The sequence below is a fragment of the Euprymna scolopes genome, chromosome 5, assembly GCF_053919585.1.
Source record: "Euprymna scolopes isolate OS-2025 chromosome 5, ASM5391958v1, whole genome shotgun sequence".
NCBI lineage: Eukaryota > Metazoa > Mollusca > Cephalopoda > Sepiida > Sepiolidae > Euprymna > Euprymna scolopes.
In genome coordinates this window covers 20,426,114-20,451,428 of record NC_136486.1, presented here as the reverse complement: position 1 = coordinate 20,451,428, position 25,315 = coordinate 20,426,114, and the positions used below count along the sequence as shown (strand labels likewise).

Sequence of the window (25,315 nt, the reverse complement as noted above, 5' to 3'; positions counted from 1 at the left end):
CTAAAAGAAGCCTTTTGTAGACACACAGAAAAAGCGAACACACATACATACATTTTTGCTTTTATATTTATAAATGGTTTGAAATAAAGTTTAAAATGCAAAACTCAGGTATCATGCATCAGTTGTACTCTAAACAGAAACATTTATTTTGAACATACCTCTGTCATATCAAAGAACCTACTGTTGATTTTATATGCCTAGTTTTATTGGTTGTGCAGTGATAATGGCTTGAATTTAAGCTGAAAATGAAAAAGTCGACCAATGTGATAACAAAATTTCTGAAATGCACTTGAGATGTTTGGCTGTGTAAAATGTTAACTTTGGTCAAAATTGTAAGATGTTAACTTTGGTAAAAATTGTAAGATGTTAACTTTGGTCAAAATCACCGGGTCCTTCTCTCTTCAGATTATTTTGATTATTGATTGTTATTGAAGACATTCCGATACAAAACCTATCTAAAACCATTGCCAGACACATAAAGTAACTTTGTGTAAAATAATTTCATAAAAATCATCCCAGCCATTTTCAAGTCCATAGAGAATGAACTCACACACACGCACACACACACACACACAATACCTTTGATATAATAGTAGAGAAGATATATATAGATTACATAGAAAAATGCGTGGTTAAGATTAAACTTAGAAAAGTAACAGGACTAGTTGTTAAAACTGGAAAAGAAAAAGACAAAATAGTCTAGTAAAAAAATGATAAATTTATAACTTAAAATATTGCAACATTAAGAATTTTTTTTAAAAATTCAATTTAACATCTAATATATAAAAGGTAAAATGTGTGTGTGTATGTTTGTTTGTCTCACAAAACCTTTCCACATGCGATGGATCCTCATAAGATTGGTATCGTTTTCAAGTTCGATCCTTCGACCGACAAATATAAAAAAATTGGCCAAAAGCATTCAATTTTTCACTCTCAACTGGGCAGTTTTGTACAAGGAGGGGTCACTTTTTGTTGACATTATTGTAATGTCATAATATGCACTTGCCTAGCCTTAATTTGAATGGCAGCAAAGTCGTATGTCATGGTGGCCACTGGGGTTAAGCAGTTTGCTTTTTTTCACCTTCTTTTCCTCCTGTATGTTACAGGTTCGAGCCTGCCTTCCTACTCCTTTTTTTTCTTACTTCGAGGTTTATGTAATGGGGTTTTTCCTCTTAAAACAAAAACTGAATTATTTTACCGTTTGCTTAAACTTATATTTTTTTTTTTTACACCTCTCTCCACCCAGGCTGCATCTATATATATATTTTTTCTGGTTGTATTGACTCCTTACAACACCACCTCTCCACACCCGGGCAACACCGGGTACCCCTGCTAGCCTAATATATAAAAGGCAAAATGTGTGTTTGTTTGTATGTCTTGCAAAAATTTTTGACATACGTGTTGGACTAATTAACAAATTTGGTATCATTTTAAAGCTCGTTCTCTTGAACAATAAATATTGAAAAATTGGTCAAAAGCATTCATTCTTTCACCTTCAACTGGGCCGTTTTCTACAAGGAGGGGTCACTTTTTTCATCAACATTTTTGCAAAGTTATTGTCTCCGTTGGATTGACTACCCTTAAATGGAACGCTTGTGACTTCCGGTTTCACGATGGACACATCAGCTAAGATGTTAGGTTTTTTTTTTTTTTTAATTTCTCCTTTATGTTACGGGTTTGAACCTGCCTACCTACTACCACTTTTTTTCTTTTTTATTTAACACCTCTCTCCACCCGGTCTGCCTACTGTTATTTTGATTCCTCCCCCTCTGCACCACCTCTCCACACCCCTACTAGTTATATATAAATTCTTAATGCTGCAATATTTTAAGTTATAAATTATTATTTACATTTTCGCAAGTCATCATCTCCGTTGGATTGCCTACGCTTAATTTCAACGCTCTTGACTTCCGGTTTTGCCATGGATGTACAGCTAAGACGTTACATTTTTTTTTATTCCTCCTTCATGTTACAAGTTTGAACCTGCCTACCTACTACCACTTTTTTTTTTTTTTAACAACACCTCTCTTCACCTGGGCTGCCTACTGTTGTTTTCATTTCCACCCCACTACACCACGTCTCCACACCCAGGCGATGCTGGGTACTCTCGCTAGTATATTATAATTCTTTGTTTGAATTTTTGATATATCAGTAAATATTGTAAATATTTATTAAATTTTTATTTTCATCATCAATTTTTCTTGTTCTTTAATTGCTTTATCGTTTTATTATCTTGAGAGGTTCCTAATATAAATGTAATTATTTCATTAATTAATTAATTGACTAGTTAATTGGTTAGAGGATTCAATTTTTTTTTGATCTGTTATTCTATTGAACTGTATTTTTAGTTCACAAAATTTTATATACTATAATTCTTTGTTTGATTTTTTCATGTATCAATAAATATTTACAATATTTATTAAATTTTAATTTTCACCAGCAATTTTTCTTGTTTTTTAATTGCTCTATCTTGTATATTAAGCTTTTTATTATTTGAAGAGGTTCTAACATAAAGTTAATATTTATCTTTGTAATTTTAATTATCTATGTATACATACATACATATATGTGTACTGAACATACTGAAGATTGTATATCCAAGCATAAAATGTTGAGCAACTTTACCATGCTAGACAATTTTGTATACAAAAATATATATATATATATATTTGAGGACTGATTTCTTTTGTGGAAAGCAACCATTTATTAAGTCACCTGATGAAGACTTCATGTTTTAACCGACCATTTGTCTGAAACATTAGCATGTCCAGTGTCGCAACAATGTAAATATATGAGAGGAGGAGGAGGAGGAGGAGGAGGAGGAGTGTGTTATATGTATATATTATGTACGTGTGCAGATAGTATCTTTTTTTTTTTTTTTTTTCAGATTTTAAAAACTGATGGCTGTCTTTTAATTCGTGATTATGGACTTTACGATTACGCCATGTTGCGATTTTCTCCTGGACACAAACTTGCCGATAATTTTTACGTCCGTCAAGATGGAACACGAGCTTATTATTTTTCCACAGGTAGGAGTTCTTTCATTAACTTCAAATCTTTTCTCCCTCAATTAGGGGTGTTGTGGTGCATGGTAGTGAGACTTAGCTCCTTAAGGAGGAGGACATTAATAGATTTTCTCGAAGAGATATGCAGATGGTGAGGTGGACGTATGGTGTAAGTCTCAAGGATAGGAAGTCATCAGACGAGTTGAGGAGTAGATTACACATTTGCAACATAATTGATGTTTTGTGTCAGAATAGATTGAGGTGGTATGGATATGTTGAAAGAATGGATAATGCAAATCCACTCATCTATCTGCATTGCCAGGGTAAAAGTTTAACATATTTTGGTCATTCCATAACTTTATCGAATCAAACTAGTTTCGGTTTTAAAACTTCTCGAAAGTAAACAGCATTACTTAATTTGAAAATCCCGCTAACATTATGTTACTTAATCTATTACAATTTATTTATTATTTATTACATATTTAATTAATTATATGTGAAAAATTCATATTTTTTAACTGTGTTGATTCTTTTCTCCATTTATTTAAACATGTATTCAATTTCATATTCACTTAATCAATTTAATTTATGTAAAAATGTTTTTGTAAATAAATATTTTATAAAAATAAAATGTAAATAAACATTTATTTATCAAAGAAAATCATTTTGCAAATATTCTTATTTATTATATCTAAAATATTTTACTTTACTGATTATTTTTGTAACATTTTTGACAGGGTCTTCCAATTAACTAACACCATTTACTGCCAGGTAGTCTCAAAACTGGAACACGTTCTTGTTTTTTTTTTTTGTTGTTTTTTTTTCCATTTTCACCTCAAATTAGGCACAGGGACATAAATTACAGGGATACTATGTAGGGAGTTGAGCAGCAGGATGTCTGTTCACATTACACTAGAACTTCTGCATGTCAGTACAGTTGCAAAAGCAGGAGCCCGGAAGAGAATTCCAAAGTCTAGCAGTTCTGGAGAAGAAACTATTAGAGTAGAAGGCTTTCTTACATCTAGACCTCTACTGTGTAGGGGGTGGGATTTTGCTACTTGTCATGTTTGTCGGGGCATGGCCTACTATAATAATACGGCCGTATATGTCACATTGAGAGGCAATTTTCTAAGCGGCCATTGAAACTAAGACAAAGGGAGGTAACCCAGAAATTGTTTTCTATTCAAACATTATTTCAGATGTTAATGCTTAGATAATTAAATAATTATTTCAGGTTTTAATATTTGAAATAATGCTTAAATAAATTCTACTTACATATTTTACTGTTATCCTGTCCAAAGTAAAATGTTTCCATTAATTAGATGTATTTTTCCATTTTATTTCTTTAAACAACAACACAACAAAAACAAATTCATTTTGAGTTGTCTCCCCTGACCCTTCCAATAATTTTGTTGCTTATAAATATGAAAAAAAATTTTACTTTGACTACAACAGTTTATTTGTTTTTAAAAGATTTTATTAGAATATCTTTTTTTAAGAATATCAAAATATTTACAAAGCACATGAATATAAAGATTGGAAAGGAAGTAAATGGTTTTTCACTCTGTTATAAAATTATCAAATCATTAACTGCTATCTTTCTTACAAGAGGAATTTTAAAGTATCTTTACAAAGCACAAGAAATTCAATAAAAATTGTAAATAAAGGTAAATGTTCAACAGTAAATTTCACTATTATTTTAATTATTACCGCTTTTTAAAAAATTTTAATGAATTTTTTCTAATTTCATCTGAAGAAAGTTTTTGCTTGTTGTTATAGAATATATATATAACAATTTTTGTTGCAAATTTATGTACTTTTTCAATGTGTTTCTCACATGTAAATACATACTTTGGCGAATAAGTTTTTAAAATTATTTCTGCAGATTACCTAGTTGTAGACTGACCATGTTTTTCAATGAATTGAGAAGAAAAATCCAAAATTGCAAAGCAAGAACAAATAAATTCAGCAATCTGAGTGGATGGAATTGTCAAACCTCCTTGAGATAATAAATTAAGATAATGATTCTCAGTGATCTCTGTATCATTGCCAACCATAAAAGAAGAACAAATATCACAGTTAAAGCGCTTCAAAAGTTTTTTTGCAACATAACCAGCAATTGAATATGCTACTTCTTTGCTGTCAGGTGATAAACATAGTTCATTTATTTCTGACTCATGTTTGGACAAAATATCCAGAAGGTTATTATAATTTTCATTCTTTGACAATGGTTTAAGGTTTTCCTGCCAAATGTTAATATTTTCTTTTAAAAGGGATCTACAGATTAAAATCTTTTCACTGCTATAAATCTGATGAAGACCCACTAAAAATCTCCCTTCGCTCATTTGACGATACTGTGAAAATCACTTTTCAAAGGGATCACTTTGAAATCTACGAGTGAAAATATATTCATACCCATCATTCAGCAGTTCTTTCATAAGCATTGCTTGTGCTCTCAAAGTTGTGACAAATGCTTTGCTAGTCTGTGCAGTGAGGCAAAAATCAGAAATTTTTGACCAAGACTCAACTAGAAAATGTTTGGTAAAAGTTGATTTTATCATCACTTGCAGTAACAGCATTATTCAAAAAATTAGGGGTAAATCTTTAATTAGAATTGGCTATAGTCCACCAGCACCATATCAATTTAAGAAAATTTGCAATGTCGGTCCATTCTGGAAAGTAGCTTTTACAAGCAGCAATTGTTGTCTTGTGGAATACAGCAATAGCCAAATTGACACTTTTCTTATTGTCACCCGGATGTAATTCCTTGAAAGTTAGTTTTGGTGCTTTTTGTAATGTAGCATCCAAAACCCTGTCCTTGTCATATATTTTATGTATATCAGGCCAAGATAAAACTCCTGACTGGGAACACAAATGAAGGTTCAAAATATTGAAATCGAAAGAAGGAAACACAAACTTGCTTTTGTTTAGTAAACTGTTTCGAATATTCTTCAACAAATGAACAATGTCAAAAAAGAAAAAAAATTTGTTTGGAGAATCTGGATAAGTAATAAAACGTTTTTTATCTCCTTCAAATTTATTTAATAAAATTTTAAAGGCATTTACATTTGCAGAATGGTTGTCTGCAACTACAGCCCTTATATTAAATCCTGCATTTAAAAGCTGTACAATGCATGCAATTATCTCCTGAGAGATCCAGTCACCAGTAACAGTCACTTCAGGACAGATTTTAACTACAGTTGGCACTGTATCCTTCAACCCTGAAATCATAAATATCATGATACCTTTATATAAGTTGCCAGTTTTATCAGCACCAACATACTTCCCACCATGAAATTGAGTTTCCTTTTGAAGGTACATTTCATCCAACATCAAGATACAATCCTGAGAAAGTTTACCTTTTCCCAAGAGAGATTTTGCAGCAGTTATAGATTCTACATCACCTTTTTGTATTTTTTCATATGAAGAAAATGGTAATTGCTCAACCAGTAGTTTATATGCTTGAGGAGAAGTATAATGCAATAATAAAGAGAATCTGATTAGTTCAACAGAAAATGAAGGGTGACCCTTAGGTTTAAAATGTTGAAATTTGTATAGTTCTTTTAGAATGGAATTTGGAGGTTCTGCTACAATGTTTTGAATATAAGAGGGGAAATTTTCCAACATGCTATACTTTGTAAGTTTTGGTTTGTGACCTTTCACAAACCAATGTGGTAATGATATTGGATTTCCATAATAACTGAAGTTGAACATGTAAATTGTTGTCAATCCGAATACACTCTTTCAGTAATGGAAAATTTGTCTCAAAATCTATCCGGAAAATCCATACATATTTTTCATTTTTTAAAAACTGAAACCAGTGGGGCAACACTTTGTTTCTTCCAAATCTTCGAAACTCATAATAATATCTGCTGAAAGAAAATTTGGTAGTTCATCATCTTGGTAATTTCGATCCTTTGGGGCTTTTCTCATTGTGTTTGATGTAGGTAGAAGAGATGGCTTAATATTCACTAACGGTGAATGAATTGTTGGTATTGGATGTAGGAACCAATTTTACTTATTTCTTTTCCCTTTTAAAATAAATTTTTCTTCAAAATGTTTTATACATAAAACTGAATTTTTTGTTGCAATCCAATCAGCACGATTTACAAATTTTGTCCATTTTTCAAACATGTTGGATTTGCCATGTGGAAAATTAAAAGTTGATAGATTTTCGTGGTTTTTATAACTAGTTTTGGAGCCAAATGCAACACATTTCACCATTTTGTTAAGCAAATTATAACCAAACTTAAACAATATTTTAAAAAATATATATTTTTTACAATATTGTAAGCATAAAGATCGCTTATGTCTTTGAAAAAAAAATCAAGGGAGATTACGCTATTGTACTTTTGTTCTGTAAATTAACATGAATAAAAGCAGTGAAAAACTTTTTATATGGATAAAAACATGTATTTTTAGAATGAAACAATATAAAAATATTTAAATAAAAGTTTATTATTCATTATTTCAAGAGTTAATATAAACTACTTTTGAGTTACTTTCCTTTGAAATTTCCAACGTTGTATGCGGCTCGAGCTTACACAGTTTTCCATAATAAAAACAATGGCCTCTTAGGAACGTGGCCTCTCATGTAACATACAGGTCCGTATGTATAGTAGGCCATGGTTGGGGGTTATTATGTCGAGGAGGTACAAGGGCTTGTACTTCGTCAGAGCATCCACCATTAAAATACTTGTAGAACAGGCAGAAGGGTGGCGCATTTCGTCAATGGAGCAGAGGTTGAAGTTTAAATGACAATTTAGGGCCTATCAAGTTGGCGACTCTCTTCTTAACCCTGTCCAGGAGCGAGAGACTGGTAGCAGATGCACCAGCCAAAATGTGACAACAATACTCCATACATGGGTGAATAGTGGCCGTGTAGAGGTACAGGATACTTTCAGGCATAATTAACTTTCTAGTATGGTAGAGAGAGAGCACCTTCTTTGCAGCGGTCCTGGCAATGCTCTCAATATATCTGTTCCAACTCCTGTTTCCTGTGAATGTTAAGCTATAGAGTTTCGATCAGTAAATGTGCAAAGTTACTCATATTACTATAAAAACTCTTATCTCTCTCTCTCTCTCTCTCTCTCTCTCTCTCTCTCCTGGCTGCCACCTCCTTTTCTAAACCCCTCGTTCTTCTCTGCCTTTCTCTGAACATACACACACTTTTATAGATTACTCAAGAAATTAGCCAGTGTAAGGGAAATCACTCCTTGAAAAAAAAATCAGTTACTTCCCTTGTGTTAGTTTCACAGTTTCTTTCGGAAATACTGATAGCCAACCAATCAAATCTTATTAAAAATGCTGTATCAGCAGCAACTAGCAATACAATATAAAAAGGGTGCTTTTCTCCACTTAGCCTTTCATGACCACAACACCTGATGAGATGTCACAACTGCTTTTCCTATAATCCTCTCTCTTTGAATCATGTGGCATTATATCTGTTTCTAGTACATTCCTACACACTAAGCAATTTTCAACACAAGATTAACAAGTCAACCTCGGCTGATCTCTCAGCGATCTCCATTTCCTGTTATTCTCAACTGAGTTATATACTAGTGGATCTACCCATTCGGTATTTAGCATAAAATTGAAAAAAAATAAAAGCAGGAGTTTTTAGTTTTGTCAAGAAAATAATTTTAAGAAACATTTTTATGGTAGGTATTTTAAGAAATATTTTATTTATTTATTTTTTTTTTTTCAGCTGTTTTATCTTTATTGATGGAAAATGCCGGATTCCAAGTGAGCCATCTGGATTACGTGAAAAGAGAAACGATTAACAAGAAAGAAGGACTTTGTGTTCCCCGCATTTTTGTGCAGGGAAAATTTTTAATAAAAAACTCTTGACACAAAATCATTTAAATTTTTTTTTTTAATGTTTTTATTAAAGACTTATGTGAAAGATTCTTTGTGTTGTGTTTTTCTTTTGTGTAGAAAGGAAACTATGATTAGGAGTATTTGGCATTTTGTACTGACCATCTGAAAGATTTTTTAATTTACATGATTGAAAGATGTAATTAATTTCTAGTTTAGTTTCTCATCCTTAGGAGGGTGGTGGTCTCTATTTTGCTATGGTTTTAGCCACCATTTATTTCTATCTCCTCGCCTATACGAGAAATCTGTCAGTCCATATTGTTGAGGAATCAGAGACAGACTTTTCTATTCTGCTCTCTCAGACCCCCCCCCCCCCGAATCAGATTCCCTGCCAATTCATATGAATTTCTCCCCAAAATCGCATTCCAAAAATCATTCTGTGATGCTGTGATGTATCAATTCACATCACGCCATGTTAATGATTGCTCTATCTGTTTGACCCATGTCTCTAATTTTGTTATGACACTGTTTTATAAGCAAACAACCTGCCTATGCAAAATCTAAAAACAATGAGCTCCAATCCATAATTTTTTATATTTTGCACAACTACCAGTCTGTGTATGCATTATATGACAATAGAATACAAACAAAATAAAAAGAAAAATAGTTCTATTACTAGTTAGAAATATATTTTATTAGCTCTACTATTGTTAAGGAATAGAGAGAGGGAGAGAGAGAGGAAGAGGTGAGTTATAGTGTAGACATGTTGACCGGAAGTTAAGATCAGCTGATTGGATTGCGTGCGAGTCATGTGATCAGGTTAGCTGAATTGTTGAGATTTGATTTGGACTCAGAAGACAACGGACGGCTTCCCGTTGTCTCCTCCTCTTCACTGGGGGGGGGGGGACGAACGCTGACGTGTGTAGAAGAAGAACCCTCACAGGCCGATTTCACTTTCCACCTTCTGCAGGAGATCTGGGAAAAGTGAAATTAACTATAGAACTAATTCCTTGTCTTGGAGTGATTGAATCTTCATCCAAAAACAGGTATCAAGTCTCCCTCCAGGACGAGAAATTTCCAGATGGTGCAACATCGAAGGAGCAGAGGTAGGTTCTACATGTCACTCACACACGATTCCCTTTATGATACAACATAAATATATAATATAACGTTATCTCTTCTAATCCGTTATTAGAGATGACGCAACAAACACTCAACCCTTTATTATTGAGCAACAACGTAACACTATTATATAAAAGGATTTTTGTGTGTGTGTGCGTGAGAGAGAGAGAGAAAGAGAGTTCTCTATGGACTTGTTTCCCATTGTAGAAGTGTCAATGAGCAAAATGTATACTTGTATCCGAGTTTCACTCACAACGATTTATATATATGTATTCCATATCAACAGTGCTTACTATTACAGTAGACTTTCTATTACTTAACACATCTTCGATTACGCTTGACCGGCATCTTCTATTATACTTCAACAACATCTGAAGGAAAACGTGCCAAGCATTACTATCACCATGGTACATAAAAAAAACTATTTTCCTGATGAAGATTCTGTTATGAATCAAAATATTGAATTTAATTTTAATAATAAATAAATATGTTTATTTATTGAAAGAGATTCTGCACTTGTTTGGCTTTAAACCGTTAAATTTTTGAATTTTGTGTATATCTATATTTCTCTTTGTCTGTTAGTCTATTCCATTCATTCTGTGAAACTACTGGACAGATCTGCCTTAAATTTTGAAAGAACACACACTCCAGCCGGATTGTTTTGTTCTCTTCACTTAACGACGAAGACATTCGCTCTTTGCATAAGCAATAACAGTCCCTTTTGTTTTACAACAATTCAGTGGGAGCAATAAATATAAGACTGATAGCTCCGATAAATGAAGTACATTCTTCTTCTTTTGCTTTTCTTTCAATTTTCTTCTTTTTACACACTTAAAAACGAGACAGAGGAATGTGCTATGCAGTTCAGAAAATGAGTATTGAAGAGAAAGAGAAGAAGAAACAGGAAGAGAGAAAAATTGAGAGACTTAGATAAGCAGAAGTTTTAAAATGTTACATACACATTTTACTTCTTTTTTATAATTGTACATCCAAAATAAAAGTTTCTCAAGCAAACAATTCATCAGAGAGAAGTAGAAGTTTTAAAATAATAAATTTACTTCTCAAGCAAAAAATTCATCTCTTTTTATTCTGCCATTTCACCACTAAATTTGCATAATCGAATCACCTCATATCTAAATGCTTCTGGGTCTGCACGCCACTGTTTCCTTTCAGCAGGTACATGCTAACCATGGCCGCTTACTTCTGTGGCCCATTCTAAGTCAACGGGATATAACTTTTGCCAGTTTTTTATGAATTAAAACGCCTAGTGTTTCATATTATTGTAAATATTTTTTCTAAGTATGCCACTGGGATTCTAAATACAATTTAGCAATATTTTCCTTTCAATTAGCCCCACTACTGTAGTAGTTACTTCTCTCAAACTGCTAGACTTTGGAACTTCCTCCCAGTTTCCTGCTTTCCTGACTGTATTGAAACGCAGAAGTTTAAATGTAATATGAAGTTGCTGCTCAACTCCCTACATAGTAATCCTGTAGATATGATCTCAAATAGTAGCCCCTTATGTCCAAGTGACAATTTCCATTGTTTTGGATGAATTAAGTGTAAAAAAACAAACAAATTAGCCCCACTTCGATTACAGACTAAAACATATCTTTAGAAAGTTAATAACAAACATCTTTACAAAAACGTAAAATAGTTAACGTAATATGACAGTATAAAATCTATTTATTAATACATGGAACAGAGTCCAAAAGAAATCAATAAGCATCAATGGTTGAACACAGAAATGACTCAATATACTTTTACATAGAACTTTATACAATAATAGGGTTTATCTAAATTTAGCCTTACAATAGCATTTGAATTTATATCCAAATGAATAAAGATGTTAAGGATATTATTAATAAACATCAGATGATCGGATGTCTCATGAAACTGCAATAATGTGTTAAGAATCCATACTTATCTATATATTAATACAATAGCGTGTGTGTTCTTTTGTGTCACGCTTTCTGGCAAATTTCATTGGCTGAAATTTAATTCCAGAATGTACATTAATTACAGAATACACATTTACGAACGCTGCGGCAGCATTCGATTAGCGTGTTCTCACCGCTGTATTTGTTTTTTAATACTATAAAATTTAGGGTTTTATCTTTCTAGTAAATGCAAAAGTTATGAAATAATTGATTTTAAATTATTCCATAGTAAAAAACGATAATACAAATCTCCCGGCCAGCGGACGCTATAAGTTTTTTTCTAATTTAAAATATTTAGGACAAAAATTGATGCATTACTGCATTTCTATATTTTGTAATTGTTTGAGAGAGCAAGCGAGAGAGGGGGGGGCTGATGCTATCGTTAATAAAATATTGTTGCTATTACTACATGTTCAAGTAAACAAAAGCCAAGATGCCTAAAAAGCCTTGACCTTGCTAACCAAAAAAGCGACATGTTATGAGCAAAACGAAACTGGTTTTGTACATAAAAATATTTTATAAAAACATTAAACCTAAAAAATATAGATATTAAATGACAGTACTTTTTTTCTAAATAAATTAGTTTTATTACAACATTGTTTTAACTAAAATAGTTTCATGAAAAACTGTTTTTAGTACATAAAATATTTTTATCTCCACCGCTATATTTGTTTTTAATTCTATAAAATTTAGGGTTTTATCTTTCAAAAGTTGTTAAGAAATAATTGATTTTAAGTTATTCTGTAATAAAAAACGATAACAAATCTCTCAGCCAGCGGGGACAAAAATCAAGCAGTTATTTGTTTTTTTCATTGTTATTTTTTTTTTTACATTTGTTTATTGAGAGAGAGATAGAGACGCTGATGTCTTCGTTAATTAAAAATATTATTGCTACTACTACAACAGTTACATGTAAACAAAAGCCAAGATAATATCGTTATGAAACCTCAAACTTACCAACATGTTATTAGCGAAACGAAACTGGTTTTGTACATAAAATATTTTTATAAAAACATTAAATCTAAATATATATATATATATATATATATATATATATATATATATATATATATTAAATGACAGTTCCTTTTTCTAAATAAATTATTTTTATTACAACGTTGTTTTAGCTAAAATAGTTTCATGAAAAACTGTTTTTGGTACATAAAATATTTTAATCTTTATATTAATACAATAGTGTGTGTTTTATTTTCTGTATCAATTTTTTTTTTTTTTTCCGAGTGTCTGCCATTTAATTGTTATGCCTTTCCATTCCTTATAATAAATAATTTTACCAAGAATTCTTCATAAGTTTTGGTTTCGGTTTCAATTATAGCTGAAAGAACTCATTCTTTTTTTCTTCATAAGTTTTGGTTTCAGTTTCGATTCAAGCTAATGCATCCAAGCCATATTAGCATATTTTTACTTTTGAAATCACAATTTTATAATATATAAGAATGGATCGAAAATTGACTCTTATAGTAATATATACGAAATCTGCACAAATTAAAATATCATATTTAAGCATATTTTATGACCAGGCTATGCCGGGCGTCCCTGTTGGCTTAGATATATACTTTTGCAGTTTTAACAAAAGAACGACAATAATATCAGGGTGTCTCTATTTATGCTGAAAATCCACAAAAATGCCAACATCAATATATTACATATGAAAGAGTCCACTGTATAATTTCCACAAGTCCCGCTAGTTATTTATTATTGCGTTAAAGTTTTATGTGAATAGGGTCACTTTGGAACGATAATAGAGTCTTTCGACTTATCGAAGAACAACACTGACATTTAATGAACATGGGAGAGAGTCAAAGAAATCCATCTGCATTACAGAAGGAACTCAATATACTTTTACATAGAACTTTATACAATAATAAGCTTTATCAAGTTTGAATTTTTTTTTAATGTATAAAGATGTTAATAAACATTTGATCATCAGATGTCTCATGAAGCTGCCATAACGTGCTAAGAAGTCATATTTATTATTTATTATAGCTATAAAGTTTTATGTGGTATGGTCTCTGGTATGGTGGTGAAGGTGGTGGCAGCAGCGTAGCTATGACAAGGATGACAGCAACAAAGAGAAAGAAGAAAAAAGGGTGCTGTAAATCAATCACATTAACCATGACTGCAAACCTAGCACATAAGTTGTAGGAAAGGAGGCAGAAGTGGAACTGTCTTTTGCTATCGATAAAACCCACATGATATATCCAAAGAACGCCCTGGACCATTTTACAGTATAAAGTGGTCATTTACAAAGTTTTTACGTATTCAAGTGTGTTTCTTGCCAAATATGGTTTATAAAGCATTTGTTGAAACAACCACCAGAGTTGATGTTGGTAATCATTTGGATCCCAATCCGATTCCCCAAAAGATGCCACTAAGAAAAGCTGTTCATATTAGCTGGATTCTTTGGATTACTGCTCTCATCTTGATTGTCATTTTCAGAATGTTTCAGGTAATGTAACCTTCAACCTTCTTTAGGTGTATCTTGTTGAACTTGGGAATGTTTCTGTCGAACTTGGAAATCTGGACGGAATTTTAAATGAAATCCTTTATTTACTTCACAGAGGTAGCATGCTCTTGTTCCATCAGCCATGACTGGTTAGAGATCCTAAGTGATTCAGAAATGTATTTTCAGTCGCCCACACTGAGGATTGAACCTTCAACCTTCAGGAGAATATCACTTTACAATTGATTTTTTCCAACTGTGCCACAGATCCGTGCAAGGACCCGTGGCCTGGAGAGAAACAGCCTCATCAAGCCTTGTCTTCCTTAAGACCTGATGATTCTGTTTCTCTGAAAAAGGGTCACAGCAGAAACATGTATGCACATATGTAGCCAATATTGTTTTCATAAATAAATATACTATAACTAGCGGGGGTACCCGGCGTTGCCCAGTTGTTTGGAGGTGTGTGTGTAAGAAGGGGGTGGGTTAAAGTAAAGAATAAGCGAAGTATTAACCCTGTTTAAATATTAAAAAAAAAACATGTTAAACTTTAAAAAATCGGCGACCCCCTCCCCCCCAAAAAAAACAGTAAACAAATGTAAAACTTCTTTAAAAAAGAAATCGGAAAAACAAAAAAGGCAAAAATCATGGGAAAAAATGATGAATTTGTTTGGAAAAACAAAAACAAATAACACGGCGAAAAGCGAAAAAAAAAAGTGACATAAATAACCCTTCGATTCGGTTAAGTCCATGGTGCGTTTCACCCAATAAAAAGCATAAAACGAAAATGAACGTTAAAATTCCATTCCAGTTTTTTTAATCAACTGCAAAACGAAATAAAGCGAAAAATTAAATGGCATAAATAACCATTCGATTTGGTTAAGTCCATGGTGCATTTCACCCAGTAGAAAGCATAGAACGAAAAGGAGTGTTAAAATTCCATTCCAGGTTTTTTAAGCAACTACGAAGTAAAGAAAACCTAAACTGGTGTTCCTTCATAACTGTCCTTTGTGAACGATCCTGCAATGGTGTAAGTGGTGGCGGGGGAAGGAGGAATTTATTAGAGAGAAACGATTTTACTACTCCCATTGATTTTAACCGATTTTGGCAGTGAACTCTCAGCAGAAAAAATATAGGAATCTACGATTATCGAGGAAGTGGAGAGGTAATAGGCCTATAACACACCTCAGATATTGTGCTGCAGTTTGTGCATATTACATTTGCATGAAATGTCTTGATTTTTAATCCTATTAAAGTCAAAATCAGAGGGGAAAAAATGAGTTTATTTTATATATATATATATATATATATATATATATATATATAGGGAGGGATTACAGTCTGTTCATCTCAAAAATTCAGAAACATAAAAAAGGTTGAATCATTTTGAGTTCTCCCTCTAGTCTTTTAAACTATATTCTGCAACAGTCCAGATGGATTGTCTACTCTTATTGATGATGTGGCCTTGTTTTATTATGCTAATCACTTTTGAATTTGTTACTTTGTTTGTAAGGCAAAATGTAGGTTTACCACATATATTGATTTAAATGCAAGACAGGCTTCATGGTAACTTTCACAACTTCCACAATTGACAATTCTACAATTTATTGGTGGGTTTATGACTCGTATTTAGTCAATATTTACCCTTGACACAAAAGTCAACAGGACATAGATCATTATTGAAATGATTTCTTCCCTGTTGATTGCAGCATGTCATTGGCTCAGTGCAGTTCTAGGAAATCACTCTCTCAGACTTTATATTCTCCCTTTGAAAAGAGGTTAAATCATTGCAAGGAATACCAATGGGACTTCCCAGGAATTTTTTACAGACCTGAGTGCTCTTCCTCTTGGGTAACGAGGTCGAGGTCACACCTGACTAGTTACAAGATATAAAGTCCTGAGAGTCCCACAAGCAAGGATGACCCCAGTTTGTTACAGAGTCTTTAGTATCTGGAATCGAAAACCAAATGTGATTTTGTAACATGTCCACATTGTGTTAGCTCATGAGGGTCACAGGTCACTGGATTGATGACAACCAAAGTTCGTTCAACTGAGCAATCCCAGCTATTGGTTGGTTCTATGGTTAAAATGATTGATTATTCATGGTGTTGTGTGGTGCGACTGCTGTAAAAAGGAGCGCTCCTCTAAGCAGCTGGTATTGTGTTGCTGTTGTATACAAGTGCTGCAAAAGATGTTAATAACAGAAGGAAAAGGAAGAGGAAGGTAAAAAATGTCCTTTTGTCTGTGATGTGTACATATATATATATATATATTGTAAACAAATGCTGATGTGTTAAACAGATCTGCATAAAGGTTTTCTGTTCAACAAAAGAATAAGAAAAAAAATAAAAAAGACAAACAGAAAAAATATTGTTACACATTTTTTCTTCTTTCATTATCAGTTGCAGGGTTTCAGTAGCTGTCTTTATGAGATAATTAGTTCTCTCTTGCTACAGGTTAACAAATCGGTGCTGTATTTCATAATTTGATCATTTCTTTTTTTTTTTTTGTGAGTAAGGCAATGAAATAAGGGTTTTCGTAATTTAGTCCGCAGTGTAAATTTTGCTTTCTGTCTACAAAGAACTTGTAGTCAGAATTTATGGGTTTTTAAATTATAGGCTGGCTTTTGTCCTTTCTCTCCTTTCAAAAAGGGCTTGTTTTTTTTCTTTTTTGAGTTGCTACTTCTTGAGCTGTTGTATTCACTTCTTTAGAAAGAATTGAAAATCTGGTCTGCTTCGGCCCAGCTCGGAGTTGACTAGCTTGTCAATTCCTCTCAGCTGACTACAACTCATTGCAACTCTCAATTCAAACTCAGAAAAACTCTTGAGACTCACTAAAAACGTTTGTGCAATGCTTTTTGATATCGAGGGGGGTTGATTGCGTTGGTATGACACAATCCCCCTCAATAACCAATCAAAGCTCACCATACAATTCTCTGCTAGAAGGCGATTGGTTAAATGCCAAGATTTCTTGCATATCAATTAGGCTTAAAGGACACTGTCAATTCTCATGATCAGTCGATATTCCCGAGTCACCAGAGGTCAGTCTTCTAACTCAGCCAAACTGACATTTTATCAAACAATTCTGCTCATAGTCAAAACAATAATTATTTTTATTGCTGATTTTGCCCATCTAATCTCTCTCTCTGTCTCTCTTTCTCTCTGTCTCTCTCTCTTTATATATATATATATATATATACTAGTGGCCGAATGACTAACATAATCAGAGTCAGCATGAGAAATAGTTTAATATTTCCAATTAATCATAATAATCAGTTGGCAGGACACTATCTCCACTAACTTGACCTAGGGGCTTAAATGTTTGAATTGGGATTTAGCAGAGAAGCCAACAAGTGAAAAAAAAGGGTAAAAAATTCAAAATATATAACAAATAAATGTTACCAAAGGCAAGATAAATTACTCTTCTACCTACTTGGATAAGTTTTGTGTGTTTTAGCATATTTTGAAGCTTTTATTTGATTAAAAAAAAATTCATAAGTCAAACCAATGACAACGTGGCTGATCTTGAACAGGCCATCTTCAGAAAGTTAATAATGGCTGAAAACTGAAAATATAAACAAAATACTGATAGAAATCCACCCAATAAGTGTCATTTTGAGGCGAATAAATCTTTTCACACTTTAAAAATAATATACAAGGTACCTTAAGTTTTCAGACTTTTTTGTATGAGCACTTTTATTATCTCTATAGACACTTGACGGTCCTTATCTATGAAATTCTTTGTTTGGCCAATCAACTCTGTTGTTCTGAATTCTTACTCTTTTCACACCTTTCATTATCTCTCACAGACTCCTTGCCTTCCTTGAATCTTTTATGCCACTCAAAAACTGATACTCAATTCATGCAAGATGGTCCAAAAGCAGTTTGAAGCATTCCATACCTTTCTGTGCCATTTTTTCCAAGTTTAAAGCAGAATTTTATTGTATATCATTCTTCTAAAGTGTTCTCACATCCAGATTGCATTTATGAAATTCACCAGCTGTGACAATCAGGCTTTAGTTGGGTGTATTTCAATTTCTGCTGTAGCTGTTTATTTGAACCTGAAATCATAAAAATTGGTCCATCGTCTCATAAGATGTATTGCAACTTCTTCATCCAACCAAAGAGAAGGCGTCAGGGTAAAAAAAAAACAGCCAAGAGGCTCAATACAGCCAAATTTAAATGTCCTAAAACAACAGAGGAATTCCAGAGCAGCATACATAGTAAACTTGCTAACTTCAATCTCAATCACAACAGCGTTGAAGAGAGCTGGACATCCTTCAGAGATGTTGTTCACTCTGCTGCTCTTGATGTTCTAGGTCCTGCCACTGAACACCACCAGGACTGGTTTGACGAGAATGATCCTGAGATCAACAACTTGTTGCAGGAAAAACACTGCGTTCAATGCAGGATTCCTGGCTCAGTGCCAAGACAAATGAAATCCAAGGCTACGCAAACAAACATGATACAAAGAATTTTTATGATGCACTAAGGGCAATTTACGGACCACAGTCTTCGGGATCCTCTCCTCTGCTCAGTGCTGACGGCTCAACTCTACTCACGGGAAAAAAGGAGATCCTCAACAGATGGGCTGACCATTTCAACAAAGTGCTCAATCGCCCTGGAGCCATCAATGATATAGCAATTGAACGTCTCCCCCAAGTCCCCATCAATCAACAGCTCGACCCCCCCCCCCATCAATCGAAGAGGTCAGCAAAGCCATTCAGCAGTCAACCAGTGGAAAAACTCCAGGTCAAGATGCCATCCCAGCTGAGGTTTACAAATCTGGTGGCGCAGCCTTGCGGGAGCAGCTGACCTGCTTGTATCAGATCATGTGGAGGAAGGGATAATTACCACAAGAGTTTAAAGACGCCACAATCGTTCACATCTATAAGCGAAAAGGAAATCGCGAATCCTGTGATAACCACTGAGATATCTCTCTCCTGTCCATAGTAGGAAAGATCTTGGCTCGCATCCTCCTCAATCACTTACTTGGTTACCTCGAACAGAGACTCCTGCTGGAGAGTCAATGTGGTTTCCGCACCGGTCAGGGGACCACTGACATGATCTTTGCCGTTCGTCAGCTTCAAGAGAAATGCATCGAACAGCACCAAGACCTTTATACAACCTTTATTGACTTGACCAAGACATTTGACACAGTCAGTCGGGATGGTCTGTGGAAAATAATGAAGAAATTCGGTTGCCCAAGTACTTTCATCACAGTAGTTCGTCAATTCCATGAAGGTATGATGGGGCATGTCCTTGATGATGGTGAACCATCGGAGGCTTTTCTGGTAACAAATGGAGTTAAACAGGGCTGTGTCCTTACCCCTACGCTGTTCAGCTTGATGTTTTCTGCAATGCTATTTGATGCTTTCAGCAACCAGTCACTAGGCATCAACATTAAATTCAGAACAGATGGAAAGCTGTTTAACCCAAGGAGACTGCAGGCTGTGACAAAGGTGAGGGAAGCAGTGCTGAGTGACTTTCTTTTTGCTGATGACTGTGCCCTCAATGCCAGCAACGAGCGAGAAATGCAAGACCAGATGAACAAATTCTCCACAGCCTGTGACAACTTTGGCCTCACAATTAGCACCAAGAAGACCGAAGTTATGTTCCAACCAGCTCCCAGAAATCTGTATCATGAGCCAAGTATCTCAGTCAAGGGACAGAACCTTCAAGCGGTTGAGACCTTCACCTATCTGGGCAGCACTATATCTCAGACAGCCACAATCAATCTCGAAATCAACAACAGAATCGCCAAGGCAAGTAGCGTATTCGGGAGACTCAGAAGCAAAGTCTGGGAAAGGAGAGGAATCAGCATTGGCACCAAGCTGAAGGTTTACAGAGCAGTTGTCCTCACCACATTGCTCTATGGCTCAGAAACCTGGACTACCTACAGAAGGCACGAAAAAACGTTGAACCACTTCCATCTGAAATGTCTCCGAAATCTCTTCCATATCAGATGGCAAGACAAAGTCCCTGATACAGAGGTCCTGAAAAGTGCTAATCTTTCCAGCATAACTACTACCATTTGAAAGACCCAACTGAGATGGGCAGGTCATATCTCCCGCATGTCAGATGAAAGAATCCCAAAACAACTCCTGTATGGCGAGCTGTGCCAAGGCAAGCGTTCAGTCGAAGCATCAAGAAAACGCTTTAAGGACAACCTCAAAGTCTCCCTCAAAGACTTCAACATCAGTACCGAGTCCTGGGAATCACTTACATCAGACAGACCTCACTGGCGTCACCTCATCAACAAAGGAACTGAAACAGCTGAAGAGAGAAGAACCCTCAAAGCAGTACAGAAGCGTGCAACCCGCAAAGCCAGAGCAACAAGCTCTGTCCCCACAACACCTGCTCACCACTGTCCAACTTGTGGGACAGCCTTCCATTCTCAGATCGGCCTTACGGAAGCACAAAAACACTACGTTTACTCACTGATGTCATGGTCATCTTCGACTTCGAAGAACAAACGAACGAACGAATTATTTTAATCTAAGAAAATAGAATTCTATAGCTAAATTACAAGCGATGATCTTGTGACGTCATCTTGAAAACAGTCTAAAGGAACAATGGAGATAACTCCAAATAATTCAAATTTGTGAAATTTTAGAAAGCCATTCTTAACAGAGAGGGTGTTTGTTGGAAAAAAACAAATTCGCTTAAAAATGATTTTTTATAAAAATAAAATTATTTGATCTATTCCAGAATATTTTTTTTTTGTAATAGGGGTGAGGGTTTTTTGGATAATCCCCCCACCCCACAAAAAAAAACTTTAAACTTTTCATTAAATAAAATATTATGATATAAAATAGTACAAAAACATTTAGTGCCACTATGCGTATCGTTTTTTTTGCACTTGTGCACTACTAAGACGGAATGACACATTTGGTTTTCAGTTGGGACATGGGGAGAGTGTGTAGCAGGGACAGACCAATGCAATTTTAGGACTGAATCGAAAATAAATGTGTAGTTTTTTGGGTTTTTTTTTTATCAATGCATGTGTTTTATTTTTTTTTTGTTGAGAAAGTTTTTTTTTTTTTTTTAAATAAACATAAGAAAGCTAAAATAGTACAAAATAGAGTATTTTGTTTTAAAAAACAAAATAGATATTTGTTCACTTTTAATGAAACATGAACATTTTTGTAACACATTTCTGGAAGTAAAATAAATATAAGAAACTAATAATAATACAAAATATTTTTTTTGTTTTTTTTTAAACAAAATAGAAAATTTTTAATAAAACATGATCATGGATTATTAAAATGCGTGTAAATTTTGAGAAAAGTAGTTGTTTGCTAGGTGTATCAGAAAGTGACCATTAAAAATGATGATCAGAACTTTAATAATTCAACTTACTATTTTTCGAAGCTTATAATTACTTAAAAAATGTAATTCAAACACTAATTTTTTTTTCAATTAAAGGAACAAAGACCAATTTTTAAAAAATAACAGGTTTAATAGCAAATTATGCAATATTTGTTTTTTTAAAGCGGTTTTCTTAAAAAATATAAAGAAAATCAACATATTTTGAATTGCATATAAATATATGTATATATATATATGTATATATATATATATATATATATATATATATATATATATAACTACTTCATTTACTCACATAAAATTAATATACGAAAGTATAGATTTATGCGTAAACTTTAAGTATTTACTTCAAAAGTGCTCAATACGTAGGTAGAGCTAGTTAGTAATTTATAAAATATATATGGCGATTAAGCTACACTGAATATTCGGCGTTTCATCCAGTATAGGATTTGTCAGGCTTAAGCGCGAATTCTGTGGTTGTTTCTTGTTTTTATATATGTTGAGGATTTTAGTTAGCCAATCAGCTTTCTAGTATCCTCAACATATATAAAAACAAAAAACAACCACAGAATTCGCGCATAAGCCTGATGAATCCTATAGTGGATGAAACGCCGAATATTCAGTGTAGCTTAATCGCCATATATATTTTATAAATTACTATATATATATATATATATATATATATATATATATATATATATATATATGCCAAAAAATCACTTACCTAAAAAAAATACTATTCTTCATTGTTAAGAATTTATCCATATTTATATTTTAAATTCTATAAAAGGATTTTTTAAAGCGAGGGTTGTAGAAAATCGCATTTTCGTAACGTGGTTAGCACCACAAGCTTAAAGACTGCTGCTACTATGAAATTTATCAAATATGGATTCGTCAAAGGGACATAAATAATGTCTCTTTTTTATTGCGTGTGTTAACCAAAATTAGTATTTTTCGTCGTCCCTAGTTAAAATGAAACGCACATTCACTTATAAGTTTTTCCCCTAAAACAAAAAATCCAGTTCACTGATTTTTTTTTAATTCTCTTAATGAAATACACGAGTTTTTGATTGATATATTTTAATGCTTCTTTATCGACTGATTTTTTTTTTTTTTTTTAAATATCTAAAAAAAGAAATATTGAATGAAGTGGTTTAAAAAAAAAAAAAGGTTTTACACTTTGAACTTTACAGGTAAATTTCCAAAACACTATTCTTTTTTTTTGTTTTAAATTAGAATATTTTCTTTATTGATCTTTTATCTTCAATTTGTGATACATAAAACTTTGGTACATTAATTATTAAAATTTTAATAGACATTTCAAAATGGTGTGTGTGTGGGGGGTGAATTTGAAAAAAAACATTTTTCTAAAATATTATATTTGGTTTATTGGAAAGAGCATAAAATTTCACATTGACCATGAAAATATAAAAATCGAACAATAGAAAAATTTTGATAGATTTTTAAAGTTTAAAAATTGAAAAATATTTAACTCGTAAAATTCAATTGATTTCATTATGTAAAAAAAATGGCTGCATGAAGGTACGCCGGCATTTTGTAAACACTGTTTATTTTAAAATAAAAAATATTATTTCCATTATTTTTTAAACAACTTTAATAGTTTATTTTGGAAGTATATTCCATACAGAAAATAAACAACCCACTTTAAAAAGAGAAATTACGAGTTTTTTTTTTTTTTTTTTTTTTTTAAATATTTTATTCGCAGTTTTCTGTTAGGGGTGTCAAAAATTCCTCCAAATTTCTGATACACCTAGTTGTTTGCCCTCTTTACTCATATCCCAACTGAAAACCAAAAAGTGATTACGTCATAGTAGTGCAGTACTGCAGTAGTGCAGTGCACTGCAGTGACTGCAGTGCACACTGCACACTACACACCACAGCACAAGTACCGTTATTATTATTATTATTATTATTATTATTATTATTATTATTATTATTATTATTATTATTCTTATTATTATTGTTGTTTGTTTATTTGTTTTACAATAAATCGAATTACATTCTTGACAATAAATCATTCTATAACTCGGACTTTTATTCTCATCTTGGGTGTGAATTTCAGATTTCGATGTGCTTATTCAAATTGGCACTTATGGCGGCAATTAAAAGTAAAGACAATACGGAAAGGTTTGTATAATGTTCGTATCAGTCACGGAACAAAGATGAAATATTAAAAAAAAAAGAAAAAAAAAGGCACTTCTGTACGACAGTGTCATGAGGCGAATGTGTGTATTTTAGTTCCAAGAACAACCGATGGATGGCGTTTCTCATTTCAAAGAACAGGGGTCGATAACTCGTACCTTTCTAAAAGTTTGTGCAAAAACCTCTATAAATGTTTCATGTTTTTAAAATTATATTTTGCTACATTGACAAACTAAAATTATATTTTGATATATTTTTATGGTATAGTAAAAATTTATTAAATTTTATACAATCTTATTGTAAAAAACAAAATAAAACAAAAACAAAAACAGAAGAAAACAAATAATTACAATCTTACAGGAAAAAACCCCAAATAATTCTAAAAAACAATCTATTTGAGGTTGCTATTTTCCAAAGGTAGGGTAACCAGTGAAATATAACGAGGTTTATACAAGAGTGTTCAATACAGAAGTAGAGCAAGTTACATTTTATATTTGTCTTTACATAACCAGTAGTTTGTTGCTACACAGTCATGAGCATGTTTCGGTCTACTAGTATTTACTAACTAGAGACCTCATCAGGCAACAACCCTCATTTTCGAAAACGAAATAAGGGTTGTTGTCTGATGAGGTCTCTAGTTAGTAAATACTAGTAGACCGAAACATGCTCATGACTGTGTAGCAACAAACTACTGCTTATGTAAAGACAAATCTAAAATAAAAAAAAACAATCTATAAATGTTTCGCTTTTCCTATAGTTTGTGTTATTTATTTCGTTATTATATACTTTTGCGTTTTCGGAGACACTTGTTTATATTTGAGGTTCACAAAACGACCGGTAGAGGGCGTTTTTCATTCAAAGAACAGGGGTCGATAACTCGTCTCAGTCGACTCATGCCACTGTCGTACAAAAGTGCAAAAAAAAAAAAAAAAAAAAAAAAAAAAATCGCGTACTTTGATTAAGTATTTTTTCTATTCAAGAAAATCAAATTTTACGACTAAACGAGTTGCAGTGTTTTCATCGGCCATGATAGAAATCCGATAAAATAAATAAAGGAGAGACAACTTAATTCGAAGTATCTAGACCAAAATCAGCCTTATGTTCAATATAGCTTAGTATTAAAATGGTTAAAAATAGTAAATTTTTATTTTCTTAATTAAAAAGAATACTTAATCACGTGATTTTTGGAAGATGACATATTCGTTCCATGGCGAGTACGTACAATAAACATTTTTCTTTATATATATATATATATATATATATATATATATATATATATATATATATATATATATATATATATATATTAAATAAGTGTAATAATAAAACTATTTTCAAAACAAAAATACAAAAAAAAAAAAAATCTTTTAAAAATTCATAATGTACGTGTCCGTCTGTCCGTTACAGAACGATGTCATTATTCTAAAAATTATGTCAATTGATCAAGTATTTTCAATTAAAATTAAAATTTAAATTAAA

At 32.8% G+C, this 25,315-nt stretch overlaps 1 protein-coding gene across 1 annotated transcript in view; it reads left to right on the top strand.

The window, feature by feature from the left end:
- Nucleotides 1-8,913, top strand: part of LOC145276728 (tRNA N(3)-cytidine methyltransferase METTL6-like) — a 31,872-nt gene extending 22,959 nt beyond the window's left edge. Inside the window, exons 5-6 of the mRNA XM_080127944.1 lie at nucleotides 2,888-3,029; nucleotides 8,713-8,913. Of these exons, the coding sequence (XP_079984070.1) occupies nucleotides 2,888-3,029; nucleotides 8,713-8,855 (285 nt within the window). The 3' untranslated portion in view covers nucleotides 8,856-8,913. The remainder of the gene's footprint in view (nucleotides 1-2,887; nucleotides 3,030-8,712) is intronic.
- Nucleotides 8,914-25,315: the final 16,402 nt, after the last annotated feature.